General features: G+C 41.4%; 1 protein-coding gene across 3 annotated transcripts in view; it reads right to left on the bottom strand.

Moving 5' to 3' along the window:
- LOC135103557 (organic cation transporter protein-like) overlaps nucleotides 1-14,081 on the bottom strand; it is a 41,022-nt gene that overhangs the window by 19,158 nt on the left and 7,783 nt on the right. For 2 of the 3 annotated variants that reach the window (XM_064009992.1, XM_064009994.1), the window contains exons 3-5: nucleotides 4,543-4,663; nucleotides 1,344-1,525; nucleotides 152-255 (exon numbers count right to left, since the gene is read on the bottom strand). In XM_064009992.1, coding sequence (XP_063866062.1) covers nucleotides 152-255; nucleotides 1,344-1,525; nucleotides 4,543-4,615 — 359 coding nt within the window. In that variant the 5' untranslated portion in view covers nucleotides 4,616-4,663. Of the gene's footprint in view, nucleotides 1-151; nucleotides 256-1,343; nucleotides 1,526-4,542; nucleotides 4,664-12,600; nucleotides 12,625-14,081 lie in introns of those variants that run through there. The other variant, XM_064009993.1, reaches the window with a different exon arrangement.

Here is a 14,081-nt window from a genome sequence, read left to right as displayed (position 1 = left end):
CGAACAAGGAAGAAAGAGTGATAGACAGAGAAGCAGAAGGGAAACAAATGAATACAAAGGAAGTACACATAACTGCAGAACTAATGAGATATACGAGGCTGTTTGTGAGGCTCAGGAGCGAGTTTGGTGACACAGGTAAAGAGTTCCTCACCTGTCTGAGAGTTGGCCCATGACGAGGGAGCCGACGAGGAGACCGCTCATGTAGGACGCCTGCACGGTGGCCATCATCCAGCGGCGGTCACACACCAACGAGAACTGTGCAGCAGGAGGAGGAGGAGAAAAATGTGGATAAAGATCATAATTAAGTTACGATTACGGGATTTTTCAACCATAAATTTAGAACACAAAGGAGAACAAAGGGAGAGCAACAAATGCATCTAATAAACTAGTAACAAGCGGATGTAAAGAATAAGTTCCGATGATGAGATTCCACGAGTAAGAAGCGCGACGGAAGAAAAGAGAACCAGGGAAGATGTTACGAAAAAAAAAAAAAAATAAGTAATTCATTTTTCATCACTATTGTAATCCTGTAACACTAAACATCCCAAACCAGGTCTATATGAATGGATATCTCGTAAAACGCACGCGCGCACGCACGCACGCGCACGCACACACACACACACACACACACACACACACACACACACACACACACACACACACACACACACACACACACACACACACACACACACACACATTCATGACTTGCAAATCGTTTTCAGGAGCTCTGCAAGACACTTCCCTGAACACACCACCTGCTCCACATACACGGCAGTGCGGCACAGCACACAATAAACATGACACGCGCACACGACACACCGCACCACGACACTTGCTCCAGGAATGTGTTGATTGTTCACGTTTGCGAAATATAAGCGAGCGAAAAACAATAAGATATAACAATATAAGATATCTTACTACATCTCTATTCATATTTTAATTATTTCAGTGCTACGGTCATCTGGTAGCACGTAGAACTGAAAAAGAATGTTTGGAAGGACAGTAAGAGAGGGAAAAACGGAATATGAAGTTAATTTTGTTTTTCCAAGGCTAGAGAATAATTTAAGAGACAAGTACTAGAATATAGTGTCTGTAAATTTTACAGATATATAGGAAAAATTGTCTAACAGTGAAAGAGTTGTGTGATATTAATAACAACTAGTAATGAGAGAGAGAGAGAGAGAGAGAGAGAGAGAGAGAGAGAGAGAGAGAGAGAGAGAGAGAGAGAGAGAGAGAGAGAGAGAGAGAGAGATCGCTTTAAGCACAAAATCACAATTAATTTATAGTGCAATGCTGATAACAAAGGAAACGTGACCTCACATCTCGCCGCAAGGACTCACCTCAGACACGAGGGTCGACTGGAACACGGACTGGTCGAACACCCACGAGTCGCAGGCGGCAGTGGTGGTGTTGGGCGGGCGGCGGTAACCACATAGATGCCGGCTCCTCCACGCCCCCACCCAGCAGTGAGGTGTAGTTGACGTCGTAGTAGTGACACCGCGCGAATCCATCAGTGTCGTCCCTGAGAGAGAGAGAGAGAGAGAGAGAGAGAGAGAGAGAGAGAGAGATGAGAGAGAGAGAGAGAGAGAGAGAGAGAGAGAGAGAGATTTAAGTATTTCATGCTTTATAAATTTAGGTTAATGATGTAGCGCTGATGGTACAATCTTGGTATAATCACGTACTGGCAGTAATTCAATATTTTCAAGTGCAAAAGAGGATAATGGGAGAAATAGGTAAATAAACATGTACTTACTATATTTATCTATTAAAACTCTCTCTCTCTCTCTCTCTCTCTCCTCTCTCTCTCTCTCTCTCTCTCTCTCTCTCTCCTTTATGGGTAAAAAGCACCAGTCAATGGTTATAAAATTTCTATAGAAGCCTTAAGTAGATCAAAGTTCTATTCGGATACTTCATCAGGTCGTCGGTGCCTAACTATGTTTTTTTTTTTTTTTTCAAGAACAGAACACTGCCAATACTTCACACTGCACGGACCACCTCGTTACTGAGAGGCAAATAATAAGCCTCACCGCGGCTTTGTTCAATTATCGCACACAAAAGCTCATTATTTCACTCCTACGTCTGGCAAGAGCGGCCTAGACCAGCTAATGACACTGACAGAGTATTGACGCACAATGAAGTGATGAAAAATAGAGAAATAATAATTTTTTTACGATTATTATTAGCATTAAGTGTTGCCATATTCAAATGTGCTGTCATGTGAATTATCATCCATTAAGCAAAACCTGTTGCACGAATTGCACCGATTTAGTGCCAATGGTCACCTGCATATTTACTACACTGTTGTTTTAATATGGTGCTAATTTCTTCATTACGCTTTATAGCTTTATGAGAGAGACAGGACCCGCATGGACCAACACACGCGCCGTACATGATATCTGAGTAGTACTGTACATTTCCCTCTTGTAGGCAGAGTAGCAGCCAACCCGTGACGAGAGGGAAGCGATGAAAGAAAAAGAAGAAGAAGAAGAAGAAGAAGAAGAAGAAGAAGAAGAAGAAGAAGAAGAAGAAGAAGAAGAAGAAAAAGAAAAAGAAGAAGAAAAAAGAAGAGGAACAACAACAACAACAACAACAACAACAACAACAACAACAATAACATTCCTCTGTACTCTACCCACGCACACACACACCTACAGAGAGAGAGAGAGAGAGAGAGAGAGAGAGAGAGAGAGAGAGAGAGAGAGAGAGGAGAGAGAGAGAGGAGAGAGAGAACCAGTGTCACAGCCCACCAGGTCCCCACATAACCAGCTCGCCTCGTTATCTCCACCAACACACGGTCCAGCGGTGACATTCGGAACTCATAAGTGATCCATACTCACAACCATCGCTGCCATAAACCTGCCTCCCATTACCCGCCTATAAAGAGCGCAACAGCAGAGGATAGTGAGAGTCATTGTTCATCTTTTATTCATCTCTTTTTGGCGCTTTAGATCTCCCTCGCGTCGTCATTGATGGTCGGGCAATGCCATCACCGCTACACATGTAATATCAAAACCAATAGGGGCATGATTCATTCGCTTTTTTGCATGACGTACATTGTCAATCACAGGGGGGTATAAAAAGTTATCGCGGCGTGTATGGCGACAATAATAAAAATCCGGAATATGAGGAAGTATTTATGTTCTCGACCTTATATAGTGTGTGCGCGTTGTATACTGGTTGGTGTATTGCTTGTGTGGTGAATTTTGTGTTGTTCTTTTGTTCTTTTGTGCGTTTTGTTTGTTGTCGAGGGGGAAATAAGCTGAAAGACACTAAATTAAGTTTGATGTGACATGTGAAAAAAAGTGTTATATTTATCTTGGAGAGAGAGAGAGAGAGAGAGAGAGAGAGAGAGAGAGAGAGAGAGAGAGAGAGAGAGAGAGAGAGAGAGAGAGAGAGAGAGAGAGAGAGAGAGAGAGAGAGAGAGAGAGAGAATATCCTACTTTATGTATCTGGCAAGGTTTTGTTTATTCTCGTTAGAAACAAGGCACAGGCAGCATACAGTTCTATATAATTCTTCCTTGTAAAGATGCCCGAGCAGGAAGCCTAAATCACTCTATTTAAAAGTATCAACAACAGTACAATGTTAAACTCTGGGTCATGCACAAAATACTTTTCGGTGCCAACACAAGTAATATCTCTCTCTCTCTCTCTCTCTCTCTCTCTCTCTCTCTCTCTCTCTCTCTCTCTCTCTCTCTTTTTCCACTTTCTCCTCGCTCTTTCTCTTTTAACTTTCCCGCCAACACCACCAACTCAACGGGGATTAAGGGATCGAAAGCATACAGGAGTGAAGGAAAAGAATCAGTGAAAAAGCTGGCGAGGGTTGAGTGGCCTGATGACAAAGATTCACAGTGGAGTTGTAGCAAAAATAAGCGTTTTATGATGTGAAATAGTTTTAATAAGTGATTACATGAACTGCATCGGGATCTGACTTACCTAAATATTCATCAATCAGACTCTTTCCGATCCAGAGGGGATTATATATTTTTTGAACTATTAAAATGTTGGTAATACTTTTTTTATAGAAGCAATAATCATATAATATTTTTTCAGATCAAGTAGAAGAGCACATCATTAGTAGTTTTAAATATGCATAAAGATATTATGTCCGCCTGTCTGTCTGTCTATCCCCATTTATTGGCCTAACCCAAATCTTTTTTTCTTTAATTCATAACTTTTTCTACATCACGGACTTTTTTTTCTTCTTCTTTACAAACTAACATTTAACTTCAGTCAGACAGACAATCACCAGTCAGTCAATCAGGCTGTCTTTTTGTCTACCTGTCTGTCAGTCTGTCTGTCTGTTTGTCTATTTGTTTGTTTCTTCTTGTCTGCTAATCTATATCTGACTCATAGTGTGTGTGTGTGTGTGTGTGTGTGTGTGTGTGTGTGTGTGTGTGTGTGTGTGTGTGTGTGTGTGTGTGTCGGTCTGTATGTCTGTCAGTCTCTCTCTCTCTCTCTCTCTCTCTCTCTCTCTCTCTCTCTCTCTCTCTCTCTCTCTCTCTCTCTCCTTCATCTCCCTCCCGATCCCTCAATGCTCACCAAGGGATAGAATAATTCCTCCACTCGTCATCCTCCTTGGCTTGGTCTCCTCTCTCATCCTCGCCGCCCACATTCAGGCCGGGCACGCGACACCAGTGCTCCGGGGTGAAACTCAGGAAGGCTGCGTGGGAAGACGAGAGGGCATTACTAAGGATATTAACTAAAGGTATATACATCAGCTACAGTGAAGTGAGGTAAAAAATGTGGGTTATTAAAGGGCTGGTATGTTTGTCAGTATTATGAGTGCTGAGTACTGATTCAAGGAGTGTTGGTTTTGTTTTTGTGAGGAAGGAAGAGGAGGAAGCGGCGAGTTCAATCTGGAGGATTGGAAAAAGTGGTGGAATTAAGAACATAAGAACATAGGAAATAAGGGAAACTGCAAGAAGTGACCAGGCTTACACGTGGCAGTCCCTGTATGAAATATACCTATTTCCACCTGTCATCCCTGTCCATATAAACCCGTCTAATCTTCTCTTAAAGCTCCCTAATGTCCACTAACAACATGATTACTGAGTCCTTTCCACTCATCTACCACTCTATTTGAGAACCAGTTTCTTCCTACCTCTTTCTTAAACCCAAATTTTTCAAGCTTGAACCCGTTATTTCTTGTTCTATCCTGGTTACTGATCCTAAGAATTTTGCTTACACCACCCCTTGTTATAACCCTTATACCACTTAGAGACGTCTCCCTAAAGAATGTAAATTTAACAGCTTCAATCTCGCCACTTAAGGAATACTTCTCATTCCCTATATCCTTTTAGTCATTCTCCTCTGTACTGATTCTAATAAACCTATATCTTTCCTGTAATGTGGGGACCAGAACTGCACAGCGTAGTCTAGATTCAAAGAAGGAGCACGGGATGGAGCGGCACCACTGTTATTGTTGTTGTTGTTGTTTTTGGTGGTGGTGGTGGTATTATACGGGCGAAAATACTGATGGTATTAATAATAATAATAATAATCCTAATAATAATAATAATAACAATAACATCAACAACAACAGCAACAACAACAACAATAACAAAAACAATAATAATAATAACAATAATAATAATAATAATAATAATAATAATAATAATGATAATAATACTAATAATGATGATAGTAATAATAATCATAATACCTTTGATGACAACAATTATTACTTCCGATTTGTTATTTATTTTCTCCTACGAGTATACTATCACCACCACTGCTTCTACTACTACTACTACTACTACTACTACTATTACTACTACTACTACTACTACTACTATTACTATTACTTACTACTATTACTGCTACTACTCCTATTATTACTGAAGGTGAAGCTCTTTTTTTTTTTTTTTTTTTAATGAGGGCACTATAGCTTTTCAGTTCCCTTTTTAGTAGTATTAGTATCACGGTGGTGGTGGTGGTGGTGGTGGTGGTGCCGGTGATGATGGTATAAACTCCTATGTATCCTGAAGAAAGGTTTTGGATAATAAAAATTTGTTGCTTTCCCTCATACTGTCTCACTCTCCCGTGATGAAAACACATGGCGTCGCAGTGTGAAGGAAGGGCAAGGCAAACACACACACACACACACACACACACACACACACACACACACACACACACACACACACATACACCTACTTAACGAAGAATAATCCACATGAGCTGAGACAAGATTTAAGTGTTCATTGCGACTCAGTATGAAGATGTGCTGAGTATCCAGAACAGTCACCGCTTTTCTGCAGGTAACTTGCTGTAATTTGTCACATTTATTGCTCGACTTTTAACTATCTTCTGCATAATTTGGTGAGTAATAATCATAAGTCAGTATTTAACTTTATGACACATAATGATATTTCCTAATTGGCAATATTTCATAACATTAATTAATTTTCTAATTTATTCGACGTAATTCTTCATATTCTTGCTGTATAATTTCTGGACAGCTGTGGTGAGGAAGAATTATCTTATATGAATCCAGTTATGTGTAATGAGTATGATTTACTTGATTTTATTTACAGGACAAATTGCTTGATTTAGTTAGCGACTAGTCTTTGTCACACACACACACACACACACACACATCTCCCAGAAAACACATATGAATCTGGTGGCTTCTTGGATCTTCCCACATATATATATATATATATATATATATATATATATATATATATATATATATATATATATATATATATATATATATATATATATATATATATATATAATATTTTTTTTTCCCGTTACTCTAATAATACATGAAGGCTCACATGTCTCGTCGAAATGCAAGTGGGCGGTAAATCTGGGAAGGCTGATATTGAAAACTCGTCATTTATTTTCCCCCCTGCTCATTTGATCCACTCATCATCGCACGTGACTGACTCCGTAATAAAGCCCAGCGTTCAGAGACAAGCTGTACGTACATAATTCCAAACTACGCAGCTGCACTGGGAAAAAATAAAAAAATAAAAGTAAATAAATAAAAAAAAATGACCAATGACAAGAAAGCTTACATCCGTGAAAGCTGAGACACAGTAATACAAGGTAGCACTGCAATAGCGTGTTGTACTGGAGGTATTTGATGAGAAAGTTAACTTATCTCTGTATTTTTATATATATTTTTTCTTTATTTTCAGTTGGGTCTTACCTGTAGTGTGGTCAGGTTATAAAACGTTTAATCAGAGAGGCATTATGTCGGGCAAGACTGTAGTACGTCATTGGTCTTCCACTAGACATCTTACTCAAAGAGAGATCCCTTTTAATTTCTTGCCTCCCCAATAGAGTCATTTCACCCTAGACGTATTGTGCGCATTTGATAGCACTGTGCTGTGGTACTGAAACACACACTGAAACCATTAGCAACCAGAAGAAGAACAGGAGGGTAGAAGAAGAAGAAGAAGAAGAAGAAGAAGAAGAAGAAGAAGAAGAAGAAGAAGAAGAAGAAAAACAACAACAACAACAACAACAACAACAACAACAACAACAACAACAACAACAACAACTTCAACAGCAGCAACAACAACAACAAGACAAGCCGGAAATGCCTTATGTGCTAAGCTGAACGAGCCTTTTGTATCCCCCTTAAAACTCTTACGTTCCAGTTATTAATGATGTTAAGTGCACTGACACATAACTGGTGAAGAAAATGGTTACACAGATAAGTGTTACGGAGTGTGGAATGTCTGGAGGGAGAGATTTCCAGAAGAAGAGAAGTTCTGATACGTAAAGGAGAGAGAGAGAGAGAGAGAGAGAGAGAGAGAGAGAGAGAGAGAGAGAGAGAGAGAGAGAGAGAGAGAGGGAAAGGGAAAGGGAAATATCCATCCATGTGTTTGATTGAAAGATGAACCGGTGAGTAGAGAAAGAGAAACCTGACCACCAAAATCTGTTCGACGCAAGATTTCCACTTAACGTTTTCCATCGAGAGGTGGAGCAGACCACGAGTCTCCAGTGGGGGATACAAGGAGGGCAATTAATTATCTGAAGGGTTATGTCAGGTTGAAAAGAGGAAATATTAAGTTGTTGACGTAAACAGACACGAGGATTTTCCGCCATCGTTTTGATGAGAGAGAGAGAGAGAGAGAGAGAGAGAGAGAGAGAGAGAGAGAGAGAGAGAGAGAGAGAGAGAGAGAGAGAGAGAGAGAGAGAGAGAGAGAGAGAGAGAGAGAGAGAGAGAGAGAGAGAGAGAGAGAGAGAGAGAGAGAGAGAGAGAGAGAGAGAGAGAGAGAGAGAGAGAGAGAGAGAGAGAGAGAGAGAAGAACAAGAACAAGAACATAAAGAACAAGATCAAGAACATGAAAAAAAACAAGAACACGAACACAAAGAATAACAACGAGAACAATAAAACGAGGACAAGAACAGGAACGACAAAAGGACAAGAACAAGAAGACAGCTGGAGAAATTGCGGACTCTGTTAAAGTTAAGAATATCTAAATATACGTCTACAAATGTTCAAAACCCACTTAGTTCATAAAACACTCAAGAAACCCACGAAGTCAAGCCAGCCATCAACAGGTCCCACCAGCTGCCAGGAACCATGGAAACTCAAACCACTGGACAAGGGCGAGGTGCGAAATTCGGGAGCCGGTAACAACACCACTCTCGGAAAAGTGCCCAACAAGAACCGCTAGGGAAGAAAATGCGCAAAAAACAGAAGTATGATGCGCTCGAATTATAAAGAAAACGAGCAAAAGTCTAGTGATCAAGAATAACGATAAAATGTGTATAAATATAATGAAACCCGCACGATGACAATAATAAGTGCACACAAAATTCTACACATTTCTTTGAACTTTTCTGGTCAAGCCAAGCATGTGTTTGTATCCCTGTCTTGCTTCTCCTTTATCTTGCCCCATACACCTCAAGCACACATACAAACAAACGCACACACATAAAAACAGACAAGTAGTGACTAACATGCACGAAATTAAAACGTTGGTAAAACAAACATGAAAAATGGCGCACGCTTGACACACTGCTTTTGTTTCATGTTTCTTTGTTTCTTTACTGATCGATTTACTTTCACCTCGCACACCATAACTGCGTCGTAAATTTGATCCAATTCATGAGCAAGGTGCGCCGCGAGTGACAGGAGCAAGTGGGCTCTTATCGGCTCACGACTGTCATTTTTTGAGGTTAATAAGATTCGTGAATTACACTCAGGATAAATGGGATCAGAGAAAGGTAGGAAAATGCGTAGAAATTGTGAATCGGGAGGAGTGAAATAAACGCTAACAGGAATTACAAAGAAAGAGCGGGGAAAAAATAAATAAAAATAGGAAGAGGATAAAAAAATAACAAAACACGAAAAGTATATATGCAGAAATGTGAAATGTCAGACGGCGTGAAATAATGTGAACAGAAACTACAAGAAGGAAAAAGAAGAAGAAGAAAAAAAACAATAACGATAAGGAAAGTAAAACTGTGTCTCCATTATTCACAAAGAACGGGAAAACGCAGTATTAAAAAAAAAATCGTAAAAAAATACACATATTTACATATTCAGTGAAGGAAATGGAAACAATGCATGACACGTGTTGCAGAATAAAGAAAACACAGACTACGATGACAGAAAGATCGTGGGGAATGAAAAAGGTGAACTGAAGAAAAATACATGACAAAATCACACAAAAAAATAAAAAATAAATAAATAAGTAAACAAATAAAATAAAAAAAATCACAAATATAGTTCATGAGACGAGAACATAAACAACTCTTATTCAAGACCTCAAAGCAGCTATTTTTCGTTTTCAGAGAAGATGACGGAAGAAGAAAGACGGAGGAGAGTAATGAAAGGAAAGAATGCGAAGGAGGGAGGGGTTAGCGAAGAATACAGGCAGTGAACGACAGCAAGGAAAAGCGGAAGACGCATGAGTGGTGATGAGCGACATGAAGGAACAAGCATGACGTAAGGATGAGTAGAGTCAGCAAGCAGGACGTGACGCAATGCCGCCATTCAGAGCGTGGCGGCGACAGGTTTAACGAGATGGATTGTCACCAGGTGAAGGACGCGCCCCACGCCCTGCGCCTCACCCTTACAGACCATGTGGCGCGCACTTCGTTCCTCCTCTTACATCCCTCTTTCTTTGCAGTCATCATTAGGCAAGATCACTAAGTCCTTCACCATAATTCCTGTGTGATGATGTGGGCAGGCGTTCTACGGTAAGATTTTTTATTTATTTATTTATTTTTTTTTTTTTGCCAGGAGGGCGCGCGCTGAAAGGGGAGCTTCAGGAAAGACCGAAATTAGAACAAGGTCACAGTGATCACCACATGCGCACTCCACCGCCTGCCTTTCTGCCTCCAGGGGGCGAAAAGGGAGAGGACCTCACGCCAGGAACTTTCATCAGGCACTCATTCACCGCTCGTATCAAGCACAATATTGCCTCATGGGAGCGGTGAATATCCTCTTTATAAAAGTTCCCCACAAGACGTCCCGCCCATTATGCGCACCCTACAGGCATAGAGAGAGAGAGAGAGAGAGAGAGAGAGAGAGAGAGAGAGAGAGAGAGAGAGAGAGAGAGAGAGAGAGAGAGAGAGAGAGAGAGAGAGAGAGAGAGAGAGAGAGAGAGAGAGTTTAGCATACCATGGAAAAATATCATATCGAGAAAATATCGTGGTGAGGAAGCAGGTCAAAACTGAAGACATCTTTAGGAAAAGTTGAAGAAACCTTAACAAAAATAAAGAAAAAGAAAAGCGGGCGTGTCCATGTCAAGTCATGCGGCGAATAGAATAGACAGAGTAAAGAAACGGGACCTCGGGAATAGTAAAAGACAAGACAGGACAGACGGGACGGATCGAGAGATGAGATGAATTTTGTTGCACCGGACTGAAATAGTGACAGAGACAAATAGAGAAAGCTGTCTCTTGTAAGAGACTGACTGACGTCCATGATGATAATGATGATGATGATGATGATGATGATGATGATAATAATAGTAATAATAATAATAATAATAATAATAATAATAATAATAATAATAATAATAATAATAATAATAATAACAATAATAATAATAACAATAACAATAATAATGGTGTATGTCAGTTACTCTACAGGTCGTCTGGTGTTCACTGCTTCTTTATGGCTAGAGGCAGCAAGAGCTAGTCGTGCCAATCACCAACTGTTATTAGTACGTGGCAGACTACTTGTATAATAATAGGGAGCTTTAAAAAGAAGATTAGACAAATTTATGTATGGGGATGATAATGGAAATATGTAGGTGTGTTTCATAAAGGGGCTGCCACATGCAAGCCTTATGGCTTCTTGCGACTTCACTTATTATTTTCATGTTCTTAACAACAGCGTAAGAAAATGAGAAAATAAGAAAGCCGTTAGGCCTACACGTGGTAGTCACTATGTATCGTCAGACTAAGACAAAAAAAAAAAAAATCGTCCCTGAAAGCAACAACAGCAAAAACAACAACAACAACAAACACGTCCATTCATGTTACCATTAACACGTACGACACAAACTGCAAGTGACCTTCAAGAAACCGATCGCCTGGAAAATGATGCATCACGGGAAGCCAAGAAGAGAGCCATACCATAAGAACCAGTGCGGATCAATTAATCAGTCTGCGACACTGCCTCGGGAGCGCGACAAGTATGCATCGACCAGGGAGACTTGTGGGGCACCTTATTGCTTGTCAAGGCTGCGTGAGGGATGGAAGGACGCGCTGCCGGAGGGGTGGTGGTGGGGTATTGGTGGGAGTGATGGAGTGTTGGTGGAGGTGTAGGTGGTAAAGGAGGAGTTGGTCAGGCATGCATAATGAAGGAAATGAATAGATGTCTCCTGCTTTATAGATATCCTTTCCTGTCTCTCTCTCTCTCTCTCTCTCTCTCTCTCTCTCTCTCTCTCTCTCTCTCTCTCTCTCTCTCTCTCTCTCTCTCTCTCTCTCTCTCTCTTCCTAATCATCTCTAGGGTACAATGAAAGGAAGCGCCTAGTTAACGTTTAGTGTGTGTATGTTTGTGTGCGTTCGTGTGTGTGTGTGTGTGTGTGTGTGTGTGTGTGTGTGTGTGTGTGTGTGTGTGTGTGTGTGTGTGTGTGTGTGTGTGTGTGTGTGTGTGTGTGTGTGTGTTGGTATGTGTGTGTGAGAGAGAGAGAGAGAGAGAGAGAGAGAGAGAGAGAGAGAGAGAGAGAGAGAGAGAGAGAGAGAGAGAGAGAGAGAGAGAGAGAGAGAGAGAGAGAGAGAGAGAGAGAGAGAGAGAGAGAGAGAGAGAGAGACACCAACACACACACACACACACACACACACACACACACACACACACACACACACACACAAGTTTAAGAATGTGGACCTCAAGCACTCGCCTCATCTTAAATTTCTGTCTTCACGTCACCTCTCCTATGAGTAAAGCTGTCTTACTACTTAAGAGACAAGGGATTGTGCAGTATGAGGTCAATACAGTCTATATTTTGGTCAGAACTCGGTTAGCAAAGGTCCAGATTTCTGCCCTGTCCATGCAGCTTTGAAACTAGGGGGACCGTATTCTGGTAGTGTTTGAGACGTTCTTCCACACTGCCGTGTCGTGGACATGCACGCACTTTCCGCCACGCCAGACAATGGGAGCGGCTTACTTCTGAGGAGCGCAAGGTGAACAATCCTTGGAAGCGGCAGCAGAAAACAGGCGTTGACTTGGTAAAGCCGTCTGTGTGGTGAGCCGCAGCATAAACAAGACCAGGGACTGCCCTCCATCTCCAGGTACGTACGAGCCATCACAGTGTCCTTGCCGCCTCTCAGCCGAAGAACTACCGCCGCCGAGCAGCTCTTGGGGAAGCAGAAGTTATGACAGCGCACATAAATCCAGCCAAAAGTTCCTGCACACAACACACTGTTCTCAGGTATTACCATTGAACGGGGAAAAAAACAGCGCACATCAACCATAAAATTAGCAAGTTCAGAGGGTTAGTGGCCATGTAACGGCAGAAGAAATAAGAGATGCAACACTGCGGCGGTGAGAGAGAGAAATTCAGGCAGGTTTGTTAGTGGAGAGGCGTGATGAGACTACGAACTTCTAACTCCTTCACTTTAGAAGGACTGTGTGAGTCGAGCCTCCCCATGAATAGAAATGTGTCTCTTGCGGCAAAACCACTGAGCAACAATTCTAACAGTGCTTGGGTGGATGTTAGTAAAAACTTCCTGGTCATTTGAGAACCAACCACTCGCTCTCACAAAAGATGACCACTCCAGGCTTTTGCAAGAATTACCAACGATTTTCACGATAAATGATATTAGCTTATAAAGAGAAGATAAAACGTGAAGATCACGGTTCTTTCACGTCTTGGGCTGCAAACCTCCATGAGACAGAAATGGCTCAAGGTTTCTAGTCAAAGCGGGCAGACAAACAAGGCAACAGCGACATCACCAAACAAGCAGCAACAAAATGGCGTGGGGGGATCATGCTTTTCCTTTACCGGGCACACCCACTTATTTTCCCCGCGTGAAGCCAAACAGCATGTTGCGAACCTGCGCGTCAAGGCGTGGAATGATGAATGGCGAGGGAGAGACTCACTTTAATGCAATCATCTGTTTGTGATAATGTGGCAAATACAGCTTTTCCCCGTCTTGTGTAATTCATTATTGATAGTAAATGGATTAATCAAAACAACAACCATGACAACAACAGTGACAACAGCAGCAGCAGCAGCAACAACAACAACAACAACAACAGCAACAGCAACAACAACAGCAACAGCAACAACAGCAACAACAACAACAACAACAACAACAACAACAACAGCAGCAGCAGCAGCAGCAGCAGCAACAGCAGCAGAAGCAGCAGCAGCAACAACAACAACAAGAACAATAACAACAAGAACAACAACAACAACAACAACAACAACAACAACAACAACAACAACAGCAGCAGCAGCAGCAGCAGCAGCAGGAGCAGCAGCAGCAGGAGCAACAGCAACAACAACAACAACAACAACAACAACAATTGCAACATCAACAACAACAAACCACTGGTTACAGCTACTGCTACTGTTCTAAATCATATATACTTACTACTTTACCTTCATTTACTCTCACCAAAAAAGAGAATACAGACTCCATA

This window comes from Scylla paramamosain, chromosome 9 (genome assembly GCF_035594125.1).
Source record: "Scylla paramamosain isolate STU-SP2022 chromosome 9, ASM3559412v1, whole genome shotgun sequence".
In the NCBI taxonomy this organism is placed as follows: Eukaryota; Metazoa; Arthropoda; class Malacostraca; order Decapoda; family Portunidae; genus Scylla; species Scylla paramamosain.
The sequence above is the reverse complement of the archived record's forward strand: the minus strand, read 5'-3'. Positions and strand labels throughout refer to the sequence as shown.